This window comes from Pteropus alecto, unplaced genomic scaffold (assembly GCF_000325575.1).
Source record: "Pteropus alecto unplaced genomic scaffold, ASM32557v1 scaffold134, whole genome shotgun sequence".
NCBI classification, from domain to species: Eukaryota; Metazoa; Chordata; class Mammalia; order Chiroptera; family Pteropodidae; genus Pteropus; species Pteropus alecto.
This window is the reverse complement of record NW_006436283.1, coordinates 4,710,799-4,733,155: the sequence shown is the minus strand read 5'-3', so window position 1 is coordinate 4,733,155 and position 22,357 is coordinate 4,710,799. Positions and strand designations below refer to the sequence as shown.

At 56.1% G+C, this 22,357-nt stretch overlaps 1 protein-coding gene across 10 annotated transcripts in view; it reads left to right on the top strand.

Moving 5' to 3' along the window:
• The first annotated feature begins 786 nt into the window (after nucleotides 1–786).
• Nucleotides 787–22,357, top strand: part of TMEM94 (transmembrane protein 94) — a 29,793-nt gene continuing 8,222 nt past the window's right edge. For 3 of the 10 annotated variants that reach the window (XM_015589687.2, XM_015589689.2, XM_015589684.2), the window contains exons 1-13: nucleotides 787–915; nucleotides 8,272–8,401; nucleotides 16,926–17,045; nucleotides 17,375–17,502; nucleotides 17,778–17,914; nucleotides 19,401–19,603; nucleotides 19,962–20,113; nucleotides 20,482–20,584; nucleotides 20,799–20,885; nucleotides 21,141–21,257; nucleotides 21,587–21,643; nucleotides 21,894–21,998; nucleotides 22,139–22,303. In XM_015589687.2, the coding sequence (XP_015445173.1) occupies nucleotides 8,378–8,401; nucleotides 16,926–17,045; nucleotides 17,375–17,502; nucleotides 17,778–17,914; nucleotides 19,401–19,603; nucleotides 19,962–20,113; nucleotides 20,482–20,584; nucleotides 20,799–20,885; nucleotides 21,141–21,257; nucleotides 21,587–21,643; nucleotides 21,894–21,998; nucleotides 22,139–22,303 (1,398 nt within the window). In that variant the 5' untranslated portion in view covers nucleotides 787–915; nucleotides 8,272–8,377. Of the gene's footprint in view, nucleotides 916–5,826; nucleotides 6,070–7,352; nucleotides 7,448–8,271; nucleotides 8,402–12,460; nucleotides 12,530–16,925; nucleotides 17,046–17,374; nucleotides 17,503–17,777; nucleotides 17,915–19,400; nucleotides 19,604–19,961; nucleotides 20,114–20,481; nucleotides 20,585–20,798; nucleotides 20,886–21,140; nucleotides 21,258–21,586; nucleotides 21,644–21,893; nucleotides 21,999–22,138; nucleotides 22,304–22,357 lie in introns of those variants that run through there. The other 7 variants (XM_025046996.1, XM_015589688.2, XM_025046998.1 and 4 more) reach the window with 5 other exon arrangements.

Sequence of the window (22,357 nt, the reverse complement as noted above, 5' to 3'; positions counted from 1 at the left end):
TTTAACTACATAATTCAATTCACTTAAGGGGCTCTTGCTTCCCAGGGCCAGTCATGACCCTCTTCCAATTTTATAAATAGATTAAAAAAAAAAAAAAAAAAAACCCCAAACCAAAAAACCAAGTCTCCAGACTTAGGTCTCTGGGAAAACAGATGTAAATACTGACACAGGCTTGCTTTGTTTTCCCAAGAGAAGTCTCCCAGGCGATTTCTGTAATTATCGAGAACAAAATTTTTAAACTTGTTTTTCTCTTTAGAGTTCAGCCGAGCCGGGAGGAAAACGGCAGTACTGCCTTAGATTCGCCAGCTTTGGTTTCGTTGCAGTATTAGTCCCTGAGGGACTCCCTCCAAGGTCCCCGAGCAAGGTGTCTCTAAGGCATTTCTTCCCAGCAACAAGGAGGGAGGGAGCTCAGGAGACACGGGCGCTCAACGAAAGGCTTATTTATAAAAGAAAGAAAGAAGGCTGGGGGAAGTGGGCACTCGGTTCATCTTTTGGGGATAACTTCGTAAGAAAACTAATCGAGGCAGAAGCCGTGCCTTCGCCTGCGGTCGGGACCTCTGCACCAGAAAGCGCCGGAGCATTACGCCCAAGGCTGCGCAGTGGTTGCTTGCTCTCTGGCTGGCATCGCTTGGCACCTAATTCCGCCAGGCTCTCAAACGGGCGGTTGCAGCTACAGCCTAGCGTGTCGCGTAGCCAATAAGAAACCAGAATTCCCCGCCCGACTCGGGTTTTGACCAATCGGCGACCAGAAATTTAGTTTGCCAGCGGCGTCTCCGTTGTCCGAGAAGGGAGGCAAACCCCCTTAGAGTTGCCAGTAACGGACATGGACGCGGCCCCTGGAGGAGGGGACACGAAGTGAGGAGGGGGCAGGGAGGGGAGAGGACGCAGGTGAGAAAGACAGGCCCCCGGGCCCTGGTAAGTACGTGAAGGCCCGTGGCCCGAAACAAGGGGAGCAAGGGGGTGTGGGGGTCGGCCTTCCGCGTCCTCTGGATTCTCGGCCGAGGTGAGGGGAGACCGGGGTCTGCACCTAGGGCACGGCCTCGTGGGACCCCTTCCGAGGGGGTGTCAAGGGACTGACTCTAGACTCCGGCTCTTGGCCGTTTCCTTCCCCCAGGTGTTCACACTTGCCCTCGGCCCCGCCTAGACCCCTTGAGGGGTCCGCGTCGGAAATCTAAGCCTCCCGCCAACAAAGAACCCCTGCCCCGGGTTTGTTGTGGCTGGGCCCTGGCCCAGAGGGCTTCCATCGCGGACGTGCACGCTATTCCTAGGCCTCTGGGAGCCCCCGCCCCCCGCCCCAATATAGACGGTCGTCTTCCCCGCGCGTGCCCACAGCTGCTGCCCCGGCCCTCGTGCGGACGGCGTCCCCTGTGTCCCGATGGATGGAGCCAGCCAAGGGGCTTCTCGACCCTGAACAGCCACGATGCAGTTTGAAATGTGCCGTCCTTTTATTCCCTTCCATCTTTCTAGACTCTTTTAAAGACTCGTTAGAAGCATCTCGAGGAACACAATACTTGCGTCCTATAAACGGATTTCTGTGCTATGTTCTCATTCCCCTGCCGCGCACCGCTAAAGCCCACTTCTTACAGTCCCTCGTGTGCCACGGTGTGAGCCTCTGCTCGGTGCCCCGTGCCAGATACGAGGGACACCCGCCTCTCCTTTCATTGGTGTTTAACCAGAGGCTGCACTGTGGCGTGTTCATTGATTGGGTCCCGTGCCGCTACATCCCACCTTCTCTTCTGAGTTTTTGTGTGGCTCTTGGGGAAAAAAGGAGGGAGCTCTGCATTGAATGTTTTCCTTCTAGTATGTGGTTTTTGTGCGTTGGAGGAGATGATAGTTTTCTCTGCTTTATCCAAGATACCCAGCTTTAGCAGCATGCCTGGGTACTCTTAGAAGATGGAAGTGGGAAGGGGGCAGTTTTAACGTTTTTATTTTACAGCTGCGGTAACTAAACGTTAGGAGAGGCCAAAAGGCAGGGCCAGGGTCACGGAGGGGCAGGGCCAGAACTCTGTGAGTCCAGGCTGTTGAGTTCTTTATCCAGTAGTGCCAGTTGTTTCCTAGGTGTGATCCGAGGATCTCAAGTTCCCTAGCTTCTTTGCGCCTCTCACAGGGTGCTTGGGAGCGTTAAATGAGATGGTATGTAAGGGATCCCTAGCGTGCTGTCTGTCACTTACTACGTTCTTAATATGGTTTTGCACTCATTAATTTTAAGTAACCAGCAAGTAGTTCACTGATTTCTCATATTTATTGTGGTCCCTCTCTATATTTGGGGGTGTAAATGATTATCCCGATTCTCAGGGAAGGCAGGGAGGAGTGGAGTCAGGACAAAGTGGCCTCTTCCTCCATTTGAGGGAACCATTGTAGTGTCCTTAGAGATGTTATTAAAGGGGATGTGTTGTGTGTAAAAACAGTGCAGAGGCAGAAAAAGGTTGAGAACCACTGGAGAAAGAAGAAATACCACTGTGATATGTCTTTATAGTAATCTTGGCAAAAGAAAGGCCTATCTTAGTATTTCAACGAGGTAATTGTAATTTTAAGAAATGGCACAAGATTCATTATCTAAAGAGTCAAATAAAAGTGTTGCGTGGATTAAAAATTTTTTGAAAATCACTGTAAAGTTCGGAACACATTAGAACGTAGACCATCATTAAGCCTGGAACTGGGGATAGCACGTTCAGATAAAATCCACATATATTGTGCAAGTCTTATTTTAGCCGCCATGTTAGCTTTAACTTCCTTGCTCACTGGTTCTTTTTTGTCAGAACTATAAATAGGAAAACTGGTGGACAGCAGGGAGTAGTCCATTGACCAGGGAGGTGGAGTGAGTACAAACCATCCCCTTGATAATCAGCTGCCGAATAATTGAGAGTTAACTGCCCTTGAACCCCCGCCTCCCACCCCCCACTGGCCCCTTGTTTGTGGTGACCCGACATCAGAAGATTAGACCGATTAGCCTGGGAGAGCCAGGGCAGGGCCTTGAGATGGAAGAAAACAGAAAGCCCTTCGCATTTCTATTTTGAGAAGTTGCTAGGGAGTGCCAGCTCCAACTGTTGAGAATCAGCCTTTTGGAAAGCTTAACTCCTGCAGAACTATTAAGAAATGAAGATCGAAATCCTTCTTACCCTAATGCTGGGCTTGGGCAACGATTTCTATAGGGAGAGGGAGGAGCGCTAATGTAAATATCACGAGGCTTTGTTGAACCCCCTCTGGTGAGTCAGGCGTGAGGTCCTACAGTAGCAGTCCGAGTTGGGAAGACACAGAGCCTCTAAATCCATTCCTGGCGTTCAGATGAGAAGGGCCAGGTTGTGGTTAGCACTTCTCCGCTGGTAGCTGCGTGTCAATATTTTTTATCTCTTTATTGTGTTAGCGTTGTTTCAATGAGAGTATAAGGTAGGCTCCTTTAAAAACGTTGTTTGAACCTTGGTTTGTGAGCAGGCCTGGATTTGTTGACAATAGCACAGGTGAACTAAAGGGTAGGCCCCGGGCGCAGCATGAATGTTTTTCTTCCGAATGGACCTGCTAGCCAGAATGCGTGGTTTTGGTTGGTAATCCGGGGTTTGTGTAATGATAAGCTTCTCCTGCGGCTGGCTGCCCGAGACAGTAGTAAACAGAGGAGGGCAAAGACCAGATTTAGACCCGGCTGGCGGGAGGCCTGCGTCAAGCTGGACACCTCTCACCCCGATTGCTTTGGGTTTTGCTGGCTCCAAAGACCAAAAGTGACTGAGGAGAGAGGGGTGCCCAAGGGACGGAGACCCTTTCGGTGGCCTCTGGGAAGCCAGAAATCTTAGTGTAATTAGAAGAACTTAGTTTTCTTAATTTAAGGAGCCTCTTGAAAAAGAGATTTGTGGCAGAAGTCTGCCTTAGTAAGGAGGTGAACTGAAAAATATTGGGAAACATTTGGAATGACATATACCGGAGAGAGACTCAAAGGCATGTTTAAAAGAGCATAAACATCCATGAAGTTGCTTTGGGATGTAAGGGGGGAACATAAGCCAGAGCCAATTGCAAAATCAGTCAGAAGTCGCTGATTTTTTTTAATCGTGATAAAATATATATAGCATACATTTTACCATTTTAACCTGTGGTGTCGATTAAGTCCATTCACATTGTTATGCAGCCATCCTCACCATCCGTCTCCAGAATTTCATCTTCCCAAACTGAAACTGCTCCCGTTAAACACTGAACCCCCGTTTCCCTTCTGCCCCTGGGCCCTGGTGACCACCATTCGACATTCTGTCTTTTTGAATTCGACCTCATATAAATGGAATCATACATTATTTGTCCTGTGACTGGCTTATTCCACTTAATGAAAAGTCTTCAAAGTTCGTTCATGTTATAGCATATATCAAAATTTTCTTCCTTTTTAAGGCTGATTAATATTCTGTTGCATGTATTTGCCGAGTTTTGTTTATCCGTTCATCTGTCGATGGACACGTGGGTTGCTTGCACCATTTGGCCACTGTGAATAATGCTGCTATGAACACGAGTGTATTTATATTTGTCCGTTTTTACTTCTTTTGGGTATATCCGCAGAAGTGAGTGGTTGCTGATTTTTTAAAGGTACATTTGATACATTCACATGGTTTGAAAATCGAAAGGCACCAAAGTGTACACAGTGAAAATTCTGTCCCCCTCCTGCCCCTGCTTGTCCCCAGCCACTCAGTTCCAATGTAATAATTTCTTCTTTTGAGGGTTTTGCTTTCGGTATCAAATCTAAGAAATCTAACCCTAAGTCACAAAGATTTTCTATCTTTTCTTCTAGAAATTTTCTAGTTCTACTTTTACGCTTAGGTCTGTGATCTTTGAGTTAATTTTTGTATAAGGTGCAAGTTCTATTTCCAAGTTCTTCGTTTGCATCTGGACATTCAATTGCTCCGGCACAATTTGTTGAAAAGACTATCTTTTCTCCACTGAATCGCCTTTGCACCTTTCTTGAAAATCAGCTGACCATACATATGTCTGGATCTATTTCTAGATTCTCTATTACCAGGCCTTGATTAGTTACTGTAGTTTTATAAACCTCAAAGTCATGGGGTGAAAGTCTTTTAACTTTGTTCTCTCGGGGTAGTCTAACTTGAAGGTCTCTTACTGTGGGTGGAGTTGAGTATCTTTTCATATGTAGAAGCTACTGGATTTCTTGGTTTCATAATCTCTCAGTATTTGAAGACAGCAGAAGACATCATCTCTTTCTTATTTGCTACCTGATGTATTCATCGTCTCCATAATTTTCTAGCCTCTGCTCGTATCTCTGTAGTGATGAAGAACCCGTTGCTTCTCAGGGCAGCCTATTTCCACTTTTCAATACAGTTCTAATTATGTAAAAGATATTGCTCACATCGGGTCCCAATCCACCTCCTTATATCTTCCCCCACCGCTGATCTAGTCCCCATTTTTGGAGCCTCCCAGAGTAAGCCCGCCCCGTCTTTCTCCTGGCTGAGCATCTTTGGTTCTTCCCACCATTTCTCATGTCACAGTCTCTCCAGCCTGGTTCCTGCTGTCTGGGAGCATTCCAGTTTTGTCAGCGACCTTCTCAAAGTGTGTGGTGCACGAATGAACAAAAGATTCCAGATGTGCTCTCGTCTACAGAAATCAGACTTACCTCTCTCTTTCCGGGGACATGGCGCATCCGTTAATGCAGCCTAAGTGTGAATGAAGTTTGGGCAGCTAGTCAACTAAGCAATTTATAGTAGTTTTATACAATACTTTTTGACCCTAAGCGCAGGACCTATAATATCGAATCTATTACAGTTAAATCGAATCTATTAGATTTGGCCCATCATTTCAGCCTGTTGAGATCTTCTTGGTTCTTGACTTTCATCTACTTTCCAGGTTTATGCCATCCAAGAATTTGACGAGCATACCATCTGTTTCCTCCCTGAAGTCATGGATCGAAGTATTGGCTAGGACACCACGGAGGCTAGAACCCTGAGGCTTGCTATTAAAACCCTTCCTCCAGCAGAAGTCGCTCCATCAATTAGTGCCCTTGGGACACAGCGATTCAGCTGAATACGAGTCCGCTAAGTTGTGTTTTCCGTGTGTCGAGCACAGAGAGTGCCCGCTCAGCTAATGAAGGTGATGTTAGAGGGGTGAGAAGGACAGCCAGCTTCTTACCTCACCCTCTTGAACCCATTTAGCTCTTTCTGATGCTGGTTTCTGAGTTGGCAGCAGGAAGCATCCAGCCCTTTGTTTTCCCGGCTTCTCTGCTGCCTTTGTGGGGACGCTTGTCATGATAGACCAAGACTGTCGTGATTTTCCTCTAACTCTTCTGCCTGTAATTTCTTTTTCTCCCTCGTCTGATTCATTCTCTACTGTCTTAAACTACTGGGACCACTCAGAAGCCTTCAGTGACTCCTCAGGGCCTCTCTGTTTTGCCCTTCAAGGTCCTCTGCATTTCGGCCCCTGGTTTCCTGTCCCATGTGGTCCTTCACTCTTCACTCTTACCTTCTCAGTAAGACAACTATGTATTAAGACCTACTATTTGTCGGATGCTGTCCTAGGCCCTCTGCATTTAGTATTTTACGTAATTCTTGTTGCACCTCTGTGAAACTGGTATTAGCATTTCCATTCAATGAACAAGGTCGCTGAGGCTCAGAGAGACAGGTAATTTGCCAAGGTCAGTTAGCATTTGATACGTGTTGGAGCCAGGATTTAAACCCAGGGGTATTTGGGTTCTGTGCTTTGAAGCTTGTGCTTTATTTTTCACAATCGGCCAGGAGTTGAACTGGCCCTTTAAGAATACGGCTGTCGGTTTCAGATCAGACAGTCGAGGACAGCTCTCTCCCAGAATCCCATGTATGGAGTGATGGGAAAACAGAGACTCTTAGAAAAATGTCCCGTTCCTGGCTGCCCTCTCTGAACTGCTGTGGTTCCAGCTGGCCGCAGAGTTATTTCACTCCTGTAGCGTTGGCAGGAGTTAAGCACAATTCCCATCTGGCTCCTGGTGCCTTTCCCTGTGTGGCAACTATCTCATCCAGCCCCTGATGGGATGGGGTGTCCTGGGGACCTTGAGCTGTTCTCGTAAACAGGGCCTGGGCAGCCTGAGTCAGAGCGGCTTTGAGGAAAAGTGGATTCGGCCTCTCAGGATCTCATTTCAGCTGGCTGCCAAGACTGAACGTCGCTGCCCGGCGAGGCGGCTTCCAGCGTTACTGTCCGTCTCTGACATGGTGGGGCTTGCTCAGCTTTGAAAGCTCCAGAGAGAAAGACAGGGGTAGGGAGAGACTTGGCAGCACTGGCCTGTGATATCGGCCCCGGTACCGCCTCACGAAGGATCAGGCGGGGTCTCAGAGGGGCGTTGGTGGCCGCAGAGCCTGGGCCTCCTGGCCGGGGTCCTCCGGACACAGCTTTCTCCTTTCTAGACAGAGCTTGTATGGAGCTGTTCTCCGGGCTTCCGACCAGCTCCTCTTAACAAGGCTTTGCTGCAGGCCCCCCAGAAGAACGCCCTAGTCAGCAGGTTAGCGCTTTCCCCGCGAGGCGTCGCCTGGCACCAAACCACATTACTCAGTGGCACTCTTTACCCAAACACGCCCCGGTCTGAAATCGTGAAAGTATGTTGGCTGCCAGGCTGGATGGGTGAGGGTCGGGGTGTGTGGGGAGTCTGGTGGGGTGAGGAGGTAGGGCTAGGCTAGCCTTCGTCTTTCAGACTGTTGTCAAACCAGATCGCGTCCTTGTGGACATCTGCCCAGGTGCTCGGTGAGCGCTGCCCTGTCGGCAGACCGCACAGGAGGCCCGTGGGCACGTACGGGTTGGCGTGGGTGGCGTGTGTTTCCCGGAAAACGGAAACTGACGGATGCCGGGCTCCTGCAGGCAGCAGTGGAATGAGCACGTCCCTACTTTCTGCTGCCTCCACTGCTCTCCCTGCCACTCTCCTGAGTATTTGAGTTGTATCTAGATTCCCGTTTACCTTAATGCTAACCTTCACCTTCTAAAAAGCCGATAAGCCGAGGCTTTTCCTGCCTGCGGGAGTCAGTGAGGAAAAGAGTACGCTTGGAACAAATCACACGTGCCTCCGAAAATTCGGATTAAAAGAGGAAGTGCTTGAACACCCCCACCCGCGCCCCAGCATTCTCTCCCATCCCCTCTCCCTCCTGGGCTCAGAAAGTCCACGGGTGACTGCTCGTGGACGCCGTGCTGCTAGGACGAGGCCGGCCAGGGCACCGGTGCTCAGCTTTGCCCACGCCATGCTCTGCCGTTTCGATGATACTGTTGTGTTTCACAGTAGCTGCCCATTCATTCCAGTGACCTGGACTTACGTGATTTCTTCTCTTTCTTCTATAGATGCTGTGACCGTGACAAAGTCACTGGGGTTCGTACATGTTGGGGAGGAGCCTTCCTTTTGGGGGTGACCGCGCTCCCCTGGGCATGCCTGCAGTACTCTCGGCCCATGGACCTGAAGGAGGAGCATGCGGTAGGCCATGTTCGGTTCCCTTATGGGAGTTGTCTGTGTGTCTCTTGAACTCTACCTTCTTGTATTTATTTGCCTGGGATGTACTTATTTGGGGGCTTTAAGCCAAAAGCTCGTGGCGCATGAACGTGATCCGCTCTGAGAGGGTGCCGTGCTCGCCGGAAAGCAGAGACCCGGGGAGCTGCGGGTACGGGGAGCTACGGACCCGCTCACACGACTGCAAGGGATTTGGGTTGGCTCCGGGCCAGCCTTCCACTTCTCACCCAGGGGCGTGAGATTTCGTTTGTTTGCTCTTCGCTGGGGCTCTGCCCCGACCTGCTGAGCCGCGCTGAGTGCTGCTGGCCGCCCTCCCTGTGGTCAGGGAAGAGCTCCCCAGTCTGGCTCCAAACACAGCTGCGTAACTGGGAGGTGAGCAGCCAGGAGGTCCGGGCCTGCCCCTCCCAGCCTGACTGCAGGTGCACCAGCCTCCAGGTATACACCGTCTTTGCGTGGAGGTGGATCTGTCGTCAGAGCATCCCTCTCCTGCGACGAAGGCTGCCCTCGAGGAGTCCCTTCGTCTCTTGCCTGGACTTCTGCCACCCCTCCAACTGGTCCCTGTCTCTGACCTTCCTCCGCTCAGCTGTCGGGGAAATCGATCCAAAATGCAGAGCTGGCCTTTTGTTGCCCCTGCTTAAATGTCATCGGTGGCTTCGTGCCACCTGATGAAACCTTTAGTGTGCTGTACAGAGCCCTCCATAATCCCGCTCCTGTCTCCAGCCTCCCTGCCCTGGCCTTTACCACTAGTAATTCTGAATGCTTCAGAGTTTGGGCACACACTCCACATTTAGGCTGTTACCCTAAAATGCTCCCTACCCTTTTTCCTGGCAAACTCTCACTGTTCGTTCTTCCAGACCCATAACCTTCTCCAGATAATTCTCCCTCCCTCTCCAGAGGGCCTTCTTTTAGCGTCCTGTACCTCTACCATCGTACTTGCTACACTGTTGAAATAATCTGCCTGTCCCCTGGCTCTTAGCACGGACCCTGGCATGTAGCAAGGGTTCGGTAAATATTTATTAACTTGAACTTATGAATAGTGAAGTTCCTGCCGAAGAGATCTTGGGAAGTCTGGAGCAGGGGTTCCCAACCCCCGGGCCGCGGACTGGTACCAGTCTGTGACCATTTAGGAACTGGGCCACACAGCAGGAGGTGAGTGGCAAGGGAATTAGCGAAGCTTCATCTGCATTTGCAGCCGCTCCCCAGCGCCAGCATCACCGCTTCAGCTCCACCTCAGATCATCAGGCGTTAGACTCTCGCAGGAGCCACAAAGGTTGGGGACCGCTGGGACTCTGGAGAAGGAGCTGGGCCTCTGGTGGTGCCTGGCTGACTACTGACTTGTTTAGCTCCAGGCTTCACATGCCTCTGGACCACCTGTGGAACAGGCTTGTGGACCTGAACTTGAAGCAGGTCTGTTCAGCCTCCTGTTCACAGGTGCCTCTGGCCGCTCTGCAGGTGCGGTCCTAGCGATGACTGGCACACAGGGCAAGCTACACTTGCCTCTCCCTAGCCTGGGTGCAAGGCTGCTGCATACAGTCACAAGGGCTGTGCACTGCTCAATTCCAGGGAGCACCCCCCGCCCCCAGAGGCTATGATGTTGTGTCATGCCATCTCCTGCCTGGGTAAGGCTGAATGTCCCCCAAACAGAAGACAGTATTGTCCTCCGGTTCTGGCCTGTTGCTGAAACATCAGTTCCTGGTGATCCAGGGGGCTGGCTTCTTGCTCAAGCCTGAGGAAGAAGACTTGAGAGCCCAGGCCGGCTAGCTCTCAGGGGCCATTTTTTCCTGGAGGATTTTTCTTTATCCTCTTTTTTCTCTTTCTGGATAGCTGAATCCAGAACTAGAAAGCACTGTCCCCGTCAGCAGCAGCCATATGCAATGGGATGAATATGGGCTGGTGGAACTCTGGGCACTGGGGAGGTGGCCTCTGGCTGGGAGAGGCTTACAGTCTAATTGCGGGATTGACAGTACAAGCAGCCGAGTGACAGAACCTGACAGGGTTTCTACCTGAGGTACCTGCGAGCTGTAACTGGGCTTCTAAGGATGATAATCCCTGTGGCCGCTGACAGTCAGAGGCTTCTTGGAGGAGTGGGGGAGGGGCAGCGGGATGGTGGTAGTTGACGGTAAGGGGGTGTGTTGTCCCCTGACTGCAGCCTGGGACCGGTTCCACTGTCGCTGGTTGATTTTCTGCACCCTGTCCCCCTTCTCTTTAGGATCTGCCCGTCCTCAGTGTCCCCTTCAGAGCCTCCTCTCCCCTGTTTCCAGTCCTCCGGTCCATGATGGATGCACTGTAGTCACGAGGGTCTGGGTCTCTGCTTCTTGGGTGCAGAGCTGCCCTTTCGCTTGGGGAGGGGGCAGTGCAGGGAGGGGCAGGCAGGTGGGGGACCCTGCAGAACACCTGCTGTGAGAGCCTGCGAGCTGTTCCTTCTCGGGCCTCTCACCAGGAGGGAGAGTGTTTGCTTAGTTGTGGTTCCCACAGAGCAGCACCTTTGCAGAAAGCTGAAGGGGAAGCACGACCTGGGAGCAGGGGGTGGGGACGGGGCACTGGGACAGGAGTCTTTCTCCCTGCAGTTTGACTGCACAGGCGGCAGCCGTCCTTATGGGGTTGCTGGGAAGCTGACCCTACGCCCCCTGGCCTGCGCCTCAGGGAGACTTCCTGCCCTTAACCTCTGCACCGCCTGGGCCCCTCCTTTTCTTTCCCACTCAGCCCTAGGTTCGGCGGGGCCCCACAGGGAGCTGTGCTAGAGAAGGCGGGTGGGGGGGAAGCTCTCTTCCCTTCCCTGCCACTCGAGATGGTGTCGTCTAGGAAACCCAGGCCCTGGAGAAGCGTGCCCAGGCTCCAGCTGAGCTCTGGTTATTGGGCCGTTAATTAGGCTGCTTCCTCTCCCTTGGGATTTTGCAGCCCCATCCTAAGGGTGACCTGGATGTAGGCAGAGAAGTTTCCCATCCGGTCCAGGGCCCCCTCCTTCACCCAGCGGAAGTGCTGAGCGCTTCCTGTATGTCAAACTCGGGGTCTCAGAGAAAAGCTCTACTGATGCTGGGGTGGGGATGGGGTGCTGAGGCAGGAGCCCCATGTCACTGGCCTCCTCTTTCTGCCTGGGGGATGAGGTCCGGGTATCCTCAGTCCCCTGGTCCCAGCAGTACTTCGGCAGGTGTCTCTAAATGTGGAGGGGTCATCAGCTGCTGGTGAGCTCTTCATGGGCATTGGATAGTGGCTGTTGGGGTCCCTGCAGCATCGGTGGGATGGTGTTGGGTCCTCAGTGTTGGAATCCTCAGAGGCCCCTCCCCTCAGCTGCTTCTTCCCCCTTCCGCTGGATTCTTCTGCTGGCTTCCTGGTCCCCTGCTCTGCCCCCCTGGAAGTCACTGCTCCGGTCTAAGCAGAGCCGATCCTTCCCCCTCCGTGCAGGATGTGCTGCTATTAATAACTTGCAAGTCCCCTCTCCCCTCCTTCCTGCAGCTCTGACTGTGGAGAGAGCTGTTGGCTTGGCTGAATCTCGGTGATTTGGGGGAGCTCTCGTGATGGCAGGCTCACCACACTGGGGCCCCTAAGCTTGCCCACAGACTTGGGCCGGGGAAAGGTCGTCTGGGAAGGGAGCCCAGGTGCTCCCCGATGCGGGTGGTTGTTCCTGCCCAGCTTCTCCTCCCGGCCTCCCTCCCCCTTGGCTGCATGTCTTCCCTCCACTCACCCCGCAGTGGCCTCCTCTGATGAATGGGCCAGGCTCCTGGACATCTGGCAGCGCATCTACAAACTTTCTCCTCTCACCCCCTCTCTCCCCGCCCCCCCGCCCCCGCGGGCTGCTGCTGCAGCGCTGCCTCCTCCTCTTCCCTCCCTCGGTCTGCAGCTGACTGGAAATAGGCTGAATTAATCAGCAGATTGAAGCTCCACGGGCTGCGTGCGGGAGTCGTGGTGGCAGCGGCTCCTCGCTCCCACGCTCTCAGGCTCTCGCCCCTCTTTCTCCTCTCCTCTCCCCCCTTCTCCCTCCGGGTCCCTCTGCCTCTCTCTGAGGGCGGTGCTGGAAGTTCTGTAGCTGACTCCTTGGGGCTCATGCTCTTTAAGCAGGCAGAGCTATGGATGCCCGCTCAGGGCAAGCGCAGCAAAGTGAGTATGCCAGCGTGGGTTCACGTTTCTGTTCCAAATGCTGTGTCCCCTGCTTCGCGGAGGCTTTGGGGTAGTGGTTGCCACAAGTCTTGAAGATGGATGCCGAACCGGAGGCAGCTCGGATTACGAGGTAGCTAGGACCGTGGAAGGAGGCTGGGGACGGGAGCCAGAAAGCCAGTGTGTTTAGGGAACTGCCAGCCACACTCCCAAGTCGCCCAGAGCAGGGCTGGAGCCGAGCTCCCCGGTGGGGCATCGGTCCCCAGATGCTGGGACCCGGGTCTCCACGAGCAAATGATGGGGAGGCTCCGGGCCTGGATGCTAGCTCTCCTTGGGGCCGGTAAGGGGGCTTTCTTCACTGGACCACGTGGGTCACTGAGACAAGAGCAAGCAAGGCTGGGGTGGTTTCTTCCTAGGTCTTGGGGGCTGCAGGAGGGAGAATATGGGTGAAAGTGGCCAGGGCAGCTTGAGCCCGGAGAGTGAGGAAGGAAAGGAAGCTTGGGGCTTTGACTGGCCTGGCTGCAGACAGAGTCGATCTGTGGCCAAACTCAGAAGAAACTTGTCACGACTGCTAAAAAAGACTGGCGTGTTAGTGGCCGAATCTCTGCTTCCGTGACCCAGGCATTATGTGGAGTTCAGCTCTGGGTCCCCTCCCCACCTGCACTGGCCAGGACGCGACGGTGGGAACCTGGTGAAGGGACCAACCAGTTCTCATGAGTGGTTATCTGCTGTTGTTAAGGCCAAGGGTCAAGGTCTAAATTCATAACCTGTCTACCTGAGCCCAGGGGCCCCTGATTCTGCTTGCTCGCGAAACGGAGCGGGAAGGGAAACGGCCGCTGTGCTGAGAGAATTAGGAGGAGTCTCGGGAGCACGGAGGTTGGGGGCTTGGGGCTCCTGTCTCTGGGAGGGAGCAGGTGTGCTGGCTCCCAGACTGCTCACTGGCCAGACCCAGATGCTTCCTCCGGACCCTGCACAGCTGGACTCGTTTAGTGGCAGATTCCTTGTGGTTCTGATGTGACGGGTAGAGCTCTTTTACCCCCGTGCTGCTCCCGCAAGTCCCCCTGCCCTGCCTGTGCCCCGTTTGGGTGATGGAGCAGGGAGGAGGAGCCCAGCCCGTGCCCAGAGTTTGCTGCCAGCCTCTCCTAAACTTGGTCCTCCCAGAGCCTCAAGTTTTTCTCTCGTGGCTTCAGCTGAGCCTGAGCAGTTGAACCAGGGGGTGGGGGTGGTTCTCCCTGAAAGCATCAGTGTAAGTGAAGAAGCAGGACCTCGCCTCTCCTGTGGTGTGGAGGCCTAGCTTAGTCAACGCTCCTCACCCCTCGCCCCAGGGACGTCTCTGAAGGCGCCTGGTGGCGGGGGCGTGGGGGTTTCTGAGCACCTGGGAAGCAGAAAGTGCCTTTGGGTACTTAAGGCTGGGGCAGATTTTCCTCGCCCTTCTTGGCCCCAGTAGGCAAGAAAAGCTGACCCCAGATTGCACGCCTACAACTTGGGTCTTTATTTCTCAAACAAACCCTACCCGTCCTTGTGCAGTGTCCCCGTTGGTGCCCAGGCTCACCAGGGTGCCCAGCCTGACTCATGCTCTGAGAAAGGCCGGCAGAGCCTGCTCGCCCACCAGCCTTTTCTGAATTGCCTTTGGAAAGCGCGAAGGTCTTCCACCACGCTCCTTAGCCTCGGCTGTCAGGCCGCAAGGGAGAGAAGCCATGGCCCAAAGAGGAAAACAGTGGCTTTACCCGGAACCGGGACCCTCCCGCTGGACATGGGGTTGAGGTGTTGCCATTCGGGTCGGTGAGCAGCCGTGGGCATGGATGAGCACAGTTGGTGCCTGGAGAATAGGCTGGCCCAGCAGGCTGTGTCCAAGCCCCAGGGCCAACCTGTGCAGGCAAGCATTTTCTTGGGGAGGCGTGTAATTACAGAATGAGTTATTTTTCCTCTGCTGTGCTGTCTTTAATCGCCAGTCTGGAGTTGGTGCTCCTGGCCAGACACAACATGCGGGGGCAGATGCGCGCAGTCAGCTTTGCAGGCCCCCTCCTGCCTCTACTGGCCCTGCCCCAGGAGCATCTGCCACCCTGCGGCCCAAATCTCTCACACCCAGAGTGCAGCAGCCTTCAGGTTCTAGGAACCTGGGGCCAGAGAGAAAGCGAGTGGATGGCTGGGCAGGGGAGGAGGAGGTCCTGGGCTTGGGGGATGCCCGGAATAAGGCAGCAGACATCAGGACAGCCACAGGGCAAGCAGGAGTAATTGCTGAGTGTCCCAAGTTCTAAAGACCGAGCTAGAAGAGGGATGCTGTCCTGGCTTGCTGGTGACTCCTTTCCCTGCCTTCTTGAGCCCGGTCCTCATTCCAGACTGAGCAGCTTCCCAGGAGACCTGCAGCCCCGTGAGATTCGTCAGGCCCTTCCTTGCTTCCGCCCAATCCCCATCTTTTTCGTACGCAGCCTTTTTACCTCTGCAGGCGGGACGTCCCTGCCTCCGGGAGGTTGTCCCACTCTGTCATTTCTGGAGGCCTGGCCTTGGCGATAACATCCTCGGAACCCTCATCCCGCGCTGAGGAGGGGGCTCGGAGAGCCGATCCTGAGGCAGTGCGGCGGTGCGGAGCGGAGGGCAGGCTCGGCTGGCCCTGCTCTCTCCCCCTGGCCGCCTGTGCCGTCCGAATGCCCTTCTTCGCTGGGCTGGAACGGGCATCCCCCCTGCCGGCCAGCCGCTTAGACGCGAGGAGACCTGTGGTCCCCTTTTTCCTCTCTCTCCCTCACAGCCCTCCCAGAGGCCTCCTTCCCTCCCACGTGGGGAGTCCGGGAGGCAGGGTACAGACCTTGGTCTTACCTGACACTCACTTTCCCCAGACCACAGCCTCTCAGGGAGGCCCCCGGATCCCTGCCAAAGGGAGGTGGGCACTCAGGAGGACAGTATTAACCCATGCCAGGGTGCGGGCCGCTTGCCCAGAGGGCGTTTCTTCCTGAGCTGAAATAAGCAGTTATCCCTTCTGGGAAGAAGCAGCTCTTGTCTTCATAATCCCCCAAAGCCACCTTGGAGAGTGGGGATCAGGGGGTTACAGGCGAGGGATCTGGGAAGCCTTTGGGCCAGGCCCACTCCGAACCCTGTCCTCATCCCTCAGGCCGAGGAAGCTGGCAATGGGCCGGTATCCTCTTCTAGTCTCGGGGATGTGTGTCCTGTGAGGGGTGAGGCTGCCCAGGAGGGGAGTGGACGCAGAGTCGGGGAGGGAGGAGGAAATCCAGAACATTACTGGACCCTGGGGAATGCAGACAGGGGCGATGGGGTACAAGGGCTGAGCAGCCAGGGAGTCACTGGCCTAGCGACTTTGGTCAGGATCTACTAGGTGACCCCAGATTCCTTTCCGGGTGCCTGGGCCCCAGGGCTCTCCTCGCTCCCTCGCTCAGGAGCGTTTCCTGGGGGAAGCGCACGCTGGTGCTGGTGGGTGGCGCTGGGAAAGGCTCACTACCTTCTCTGGGGACGTTCTTTTACCTAGGACCCCTGAGCCAGGATCTGTGTGTCAGATGCCACCTGGGGCAGGCCTCACCCCCAGAGGTTTTGATTCAGTAGGTCTGGGGTGAGACCTGGACCAGCAACATTTTTAAAAGCTCCAGGTGTTTCTGCTACAGATCATGGGTTGACAATCCCTGATTAAGGTGTCATTGAAATCAGTGACGCTATGTGTGCTTGCATTCATTCATTCATTCATTCACTCAGCTTGTGTTCATTGGGCTGCTGCTGTGTGCCAGGTACTGTCTTAGTCGGTGGGGAGGGGGTGGAGATGGAAGAATTCAGTACCTGGTTTCAAGGAATTGGCATTCTAGTGAAAGAGCCAGACAGGTAAATCAATAGTGACAGTTCTGAACGAGGCAGACTGTGAGCCAGGTTGCCCAGGGTGCTATTGGAATACAGACCTCCCGTAAGTGCAGCTCTGGGTTTTGGGAAAATTTCCTAGAGCAGATGACGTTTGAGCTGAGTCTTGAAGGAGAAGTAAGCGTTGTCTGGGGTGGGAAGCGTGTTCTTGGCTGGGAAAATACATAAAGGTATTTGCACATGAGTGGGAGGAATATGGCATGAAAGGCAGGAAAGGAAAGGAGGCTGGAGAAGCCGGCAGATCACAGAGCACGCTCAGGACTCTGAACTTGATTTTAAAGGTAGAGGGGGTCAGGCGATCAGACATGTGCTTGCTCTGGCCGGGGTGTTGCAGTTGGTTTACAGAGGTAAAGACTGACAGTAGAGATTGGGGGGTGAGAGGGGAACGTGCTTATACCCTGAGGGGCAGGGGCTGGTGGAGGAAGAGAAGATGAGGCTCTAGGAGGAGAGAGGAAGGGCCTGGGGAGGGGAGAGGGGAGAGCCCCATCCCAGCAGAGACCCGGGGCCTCCGGGGAGATGCTGAGAGCTTCTCGGTCCCCTGCAGGGCGAGCCCCCCTTGGCCCTGGGTCTGTCCACCTGGAAGGCCCTCAGCATCCTGAAGGAGCAGCTGGAGGCCGTGCTGGAAGGACACTTGAAGGAGCGGAAGAAGCGTCTCACGTGGAAGGTAGGCCAGAGCCTCGCTGGGACGGCAGAGAGGCTAGGGACCCGTGCTCAGGGCCTTGACTCTCCCTGTCACTGTGGGCAGCGCGACCCCACTGAGCATCACTGAAAATCATAAAGAGCGGGTGGGTCCCAGGCAAAGCGATGTCCTGACCCCTTTTGCTGTAGGAGCCCAACGAGCTGGACCCCAGCCGAGACCAGAGCGAGAAGGCAGAGGCAGCCACGAGAGGGCTGGGTTGGCTGGTGTGGAGGGGGAGGCAACCAGATTCCAGCAGGACGGAGAATCTTGGCTCCTTCCCACCTCCTTGTCCCCGGCCTCCTGTCCCTCCGCAGGAGATGTGGAGAAGCAGCTTCCTGCACCACAGTAACCGCTGCTCCTGTTTCCACTGGCCGGGCGCCTCGCTCATGCTGCTGGCTGTGCTGCTGCTGCTGGGCTGCCATGGGGGCCAGCCAGCTGGCAGGTACATGGCTCCTTCCTAGCCTCTCTTACCACGGGGTCCGGGCCTGTCCCTCTCCTGCCTCAGCAGAGCCTGCCGTCCCACCTAGGACATCCCAGGGGAGATGGGATGCTGCCCCTGAGCTGCCCCATAGCTGGCACCTGGGCCATTCAGGAATCCTGTCTCTTGGCCACCCAGTGGCAGAACTAGAACAAGATAGTCTTCAGAAGGGGCTGGGTGCGGGGTGCGTGGAGTCCGGGGCCTCGGGTTGGCTAGTAGCCCTCACCCCTTCCTGCCAGCCATGGGGTAGAGCTGGTGAACGCCTCGGCCCTGTTCCTCTTGCTGCTTCTCAACCTCATCCTCATTGGGCGGCAAGATCGGCTGAAACGCCGGGAGGTGGCGAGGAGGCTCCGAGGGATCATTGACCAAATCCAAGGTGAGACTGAGGGTCAGGGGTGTCGGGCGGGAAACGATGCCTGTAACGCGTCTGAGCCCAAGAGCTCCCTCCTGAGTCCCAGGCAGGAGCCCCTGCTCATAGGTGTTCCTCTGTTTCTCTTGGCATCAAGAGAGTTAGCAGGGTGCCCATCCCTCTTTTGAGCGGGGCGGGCAGAGCCGTGGAGCAGCTGCGGGTCCCCAGACAGTGGCCCAGGCAGGCAGGAAGGCTGATAGCCCCGTGGGCTTGTAGGCTCACTGCTAGTTGGGAGACTCTCTCTTTGGCAGGAGGACAGTTGAGATTTTCTCTTCCAAGTCTGCCTTGTCTGGCGGTACTGGGCAGCAGGAGGCAGGAGGGTGGACCAGAGGAGTCCGAGATTCCTGCCAGGGCTGGGGTTGGGGACAGGGAGCCGGGAGCCTAAGGCGGGGCAGCCCAGTCCCTAAAGGAGAGGGACGTTGCTCAGGCAGGCCCTGCATGGCCAGCTGCTTGGCTGGCGCTTCGGAAGGCCCGGCTGCGGGTCGGGGACGTCCGGCTCTTTGGGAGATGGTGGTTTCTTCTTTCCAGGGGCGCACGGCCTCGTGAGAGGAGCAGCACCTTCTCTCGTGAGACTCCTCTCCCAGTGCTGGGCAGTGGAGGTTTGAGTGCTAAGGGAGAATCTGACATGATTAATTAATTGCAGCCACGTGCCAGGCACTGGGGGGCGCAGCGGTGACCGGGAGAGACGCGTCCTGCTGCGCGGGAGCTTAGTCTCTTGCTCAGGAACCATCGGTGGCTCCCTCTTGCTTATCAGAGCCATCCACGTGGCTTCTCAGAACCTCCGGCACAGGCTCCGACCTTCCTCCCCAGCCTCTTCTCTTGCTCCTCACCCTCACGTTAAATCTACTCACTACTCTTAAAGCCCCTGCAGACTTGCCTGCCTCTGTGCCTCCGCCCTGCTGCCCCTCCGCCTGGAGAGCTTCTCCCCGCTCGTCTCCAGCTGACAAAATCTCGCACACGCTTCGAGGCGCGTCTTCGGTGGCCCCCTCATTCTGACCACCCCACTCTTCTGCGCTCCTGCGGCTCTGGGGTCCTTCCCAGCACTCCTGGCACGCGTGTTTGCCCTGTTTGGAGTCATCTGCCCACGCGTCTCATCTCCACTTCTAGGCTGTGGCCCCTCAAGGGCAGCGACTGTGTCGTCCTCACCGTTTTCCTTCGTACCCCTCACCGGGCTCAGCGCACCCCTCAAAGCCCTCAGCAATGTTTGCAAAATGCATTTGAAAGGAGCGGGGCTGCAAAGAACCAGAGCTTCAGGCGTTCAGAGGAGTTCAGAGCAAGCCTGGGCTGAGTGGCAGGGAGAGGCTTGAAAGAGAAGTGTTGGGGTGAACGGCGTGGGTTGACGCAGGCCTTCCGGGAAAGGAAGACAGGCAGGCAAAGCTCCATGCTGGGTGCTGGGTCCGGCTGGTGTGCAGAGCCCTGGGTGAGGTGGTCTCCCTCTTTCCATTCTCGTCAGATGCCCTAAGGGATGGCAAGGAGATCAAGTGGCCAGACGCCATGTACCCCGACCTCCACATGCCCTTTGCACCATCCTGGTCCCTGCACTGGGCCTACAGAGATGGACATCTGGTCAACCTGCCAGTTAGCCTGTTGGTAGAAGGAGACATCATAGCTCTGAGGCCCGGCCAGGAATCGTTCGCCTCTCTGAGGGGGATCAAGGTAGCTCGAGGCTTTCCTCCTTCCCTGGAAAGTGCTATGGGAGTTTACACAGGCAATGGGGGTGGGGGTGGGGGTCCCAGGCTTAGTCCCGACGCCTCCTGGCCAGCTCGTAGGCTTCTCAGCATGGGCTCTAGTGGAATGGAGAAGGGCTGGGACATCTTTCTCCTCCTTGTCCTGTTCTTTCTTCTCCGATCCTCGAGCTGGTAGGTGTCTAGTCCCACAGGCCCTGCCCCACTGAGCTTTGCTAACCGATGGTCCCTAAGCCCATGAGCTGTCTCCACTTAGACGACTGTCAAGGAAGAACGGCCTCTGACAGAAGCCTTCAACTGCCCTCACCCTCCTCCCTCGTCTATGGCAGGATGATGAGCACATCGTCTTGGAGCCGGGAGACCTGTTTCCTCCTTTCTCTCCACCCCCCTCCCCCCGGGGAGAAGTGAAGAAAGGGCCACAGAACCCCCAGCAGCACCGGCTCTTCCGCGTCCTCGAGACCCCTGTGATTGACAACGTCAGGTAGGGGTGCGGCCCCGTCTTCCTCCCGCCCCCTGACTTCTCTTCTTCCCTGGCGCCTCCCATGAGCAGGGCCGTGGGTGACCAGGAAGGAGCCTCTTCATACTGAGGCCCCTTCGGGCAGGCATCTCTGTAGGTTCCTCTCTTTAATGTCCTGTGAGTATCCTTAGACTGGGCGATTGCTCCCCTCCCGGTCTGAACTCTGAGGGGACAGCTCTGGAGCCTCCCACAGGCCTCTCTTGCAGGGGCCACTTGGCCGGGGCTAAGGAATAGGAGGGACTTGCAGGACTGCGTGATGCTCAGCGAAGGTGCGGGCTTCTGGCCTTGCCCCTGAGCAGGGCTCGCTGAATATAGGGTCTCTGTTGCTGCAGGTGGTGCCTGGACATGGCCCTGTCCCGCCCAGTCACCGCTCTGGACAACGAGAGGTTCACGGTGCAGTCGGTGATGCTGCACTACGCCATGCCTGTGGTCCTGGTGCGTGAGCCGGGGCCACGTGGGGCGGGGGAGCGCCAGGAAATGGGGGAGCCCTGGGGCCAGGCTCAGGGGAGCGTGTGAGTGGAGACAGGGTCCCAGAGTGCGCCAGCCAGTGTCGGGAGGTGCGAGTGGGCAGAGGAAGGGGAGCCTCAGAGCCTGGTTTCTTCCCCGGGGGGGCGGGGTGTTAAGGCTGTACCTCTCCTGCTCCCAACAGGCCAGCTTCCTCATCACCAATGCCCTGCGCTTCATGCTGAATGCCCCCGGCGTCACGTCCTGGCAGTACACCCTGCTCCAGCTACAGGTAACGACGGGCCTTTCCGCTCCGTCACGCTTTTCTCTTTCACTGGATGGCTGTTCCCGGACTGCCCCTCTCTCTGTCGCCCAAGGGTCCCCCAGGCTTCAGCTTAAGAACGCCTGCTTCCCTTCCTCCTTTCCTCCTGTTCTGTCCCCTTTCTACTCAGGGACTGGCCCCGGGGCGAGGGAAGGCCCGGCCGACCCCTCTCTCCCGGGGCCAGCAGCGCTCTGGGAGCCGTCAGCGTGGTTCCCTCTTTCCCAGGTGAATGGCGTCCTGCCCATCCTCCCCCTGCTCTTTCCAGTCCTCTGGGTTCTGGCAACCGCCTGTGGAGAAGCCCGCGTCCTGGCCCAGATGAGCAAGGCCTCCCCCAGCTCCCTGGTAGGTATTCTCAAGGCATCTGGGGGACCGTCCAAAAAGAACGAAAAACAGCAACCAAAGAGGGAGTCGGCCGGGCCCCAGCAGACAGGCGCGGGAGCCCAGCCCCACCGTGGGCCCAGCGCGTGGGCAGGCCCTGGGCAGTTCTCCAGGCCTCAGTCCTCTCCTTCCAGAAGCACCTCCAGGCCACACCCCCGGGGGGGCGGGTGACATCCATCCTGGCTCGCAGCAGACAGGGGATGCGGGGACTGCCCGGGGTCCTTTCCCAAAGGCCCTGGGAGCCTGCGTGAGGGGCAGTTTCCCCCGCTAAGGCTCACTCCCTCTCCGCGCAGCTGGCCAAGTTCTCGGAGGATACTCTCAGCAGCTACACAGAAGCCGTCTCTGCTCAGGTACACTCAACGCGGGATGGATTCTGCCCCGGGCCTCTTCCGGAAGCCCAGGACTCTCCTCTTTTGTGACCTTCTGTCCTCCACCCCCGTCTCATGTGGGCACTGTTTCGCTGCCCTTCCCAGACAACCACCTCCCCACTCCAACATCCTGGTGCCCCCGGACCGTTTTCTCTGTTGGCCTCAGAGGCTATCTCCAGGGAAACGCGGCTGGGTCCCAGATGGCCTCATGGACTTGCTCTTCTCCCACCAGGAAATGCTACGCTGCATTTGGGGCCACTTTCTGCGGGTGATCCAGGGGACATCGCCTACGCTGAGCCACAGCTCCAGCCTGTTGCACAGCCTGGGCTCTGTCACGGTGAGGGCGGACCTTCCAAAAGGCCCCTGCCTCAGTAGGCCTTCTGTCCGTCTGCGTCTGGGTGCCGTCTGCCACTTAAGCAGCCCCTGGCAGGTCAGGGAATGCTGAGCCCCTTCCCCAACCCCCGTTTCTCCCTGCAGGTCCTGTGCTGTGTGGACAAACAGGGGATCCTGTCGTGGCCAAACCCCAGCCCGGAGACTGTGCTGTTCTTCAGTGGGAAGGTGGAGCCCCCGCACAGCAGCCACGAGGACCTGACGGATGACCTGTCCACCCGCTCCTTCTGCCACCCCGAGGTAGAGGAGGAGGTACGGCCGGCTCCCGGGGGCCCGGCCGGTAGCCTCAGGGAGGGTGGGGCTAGG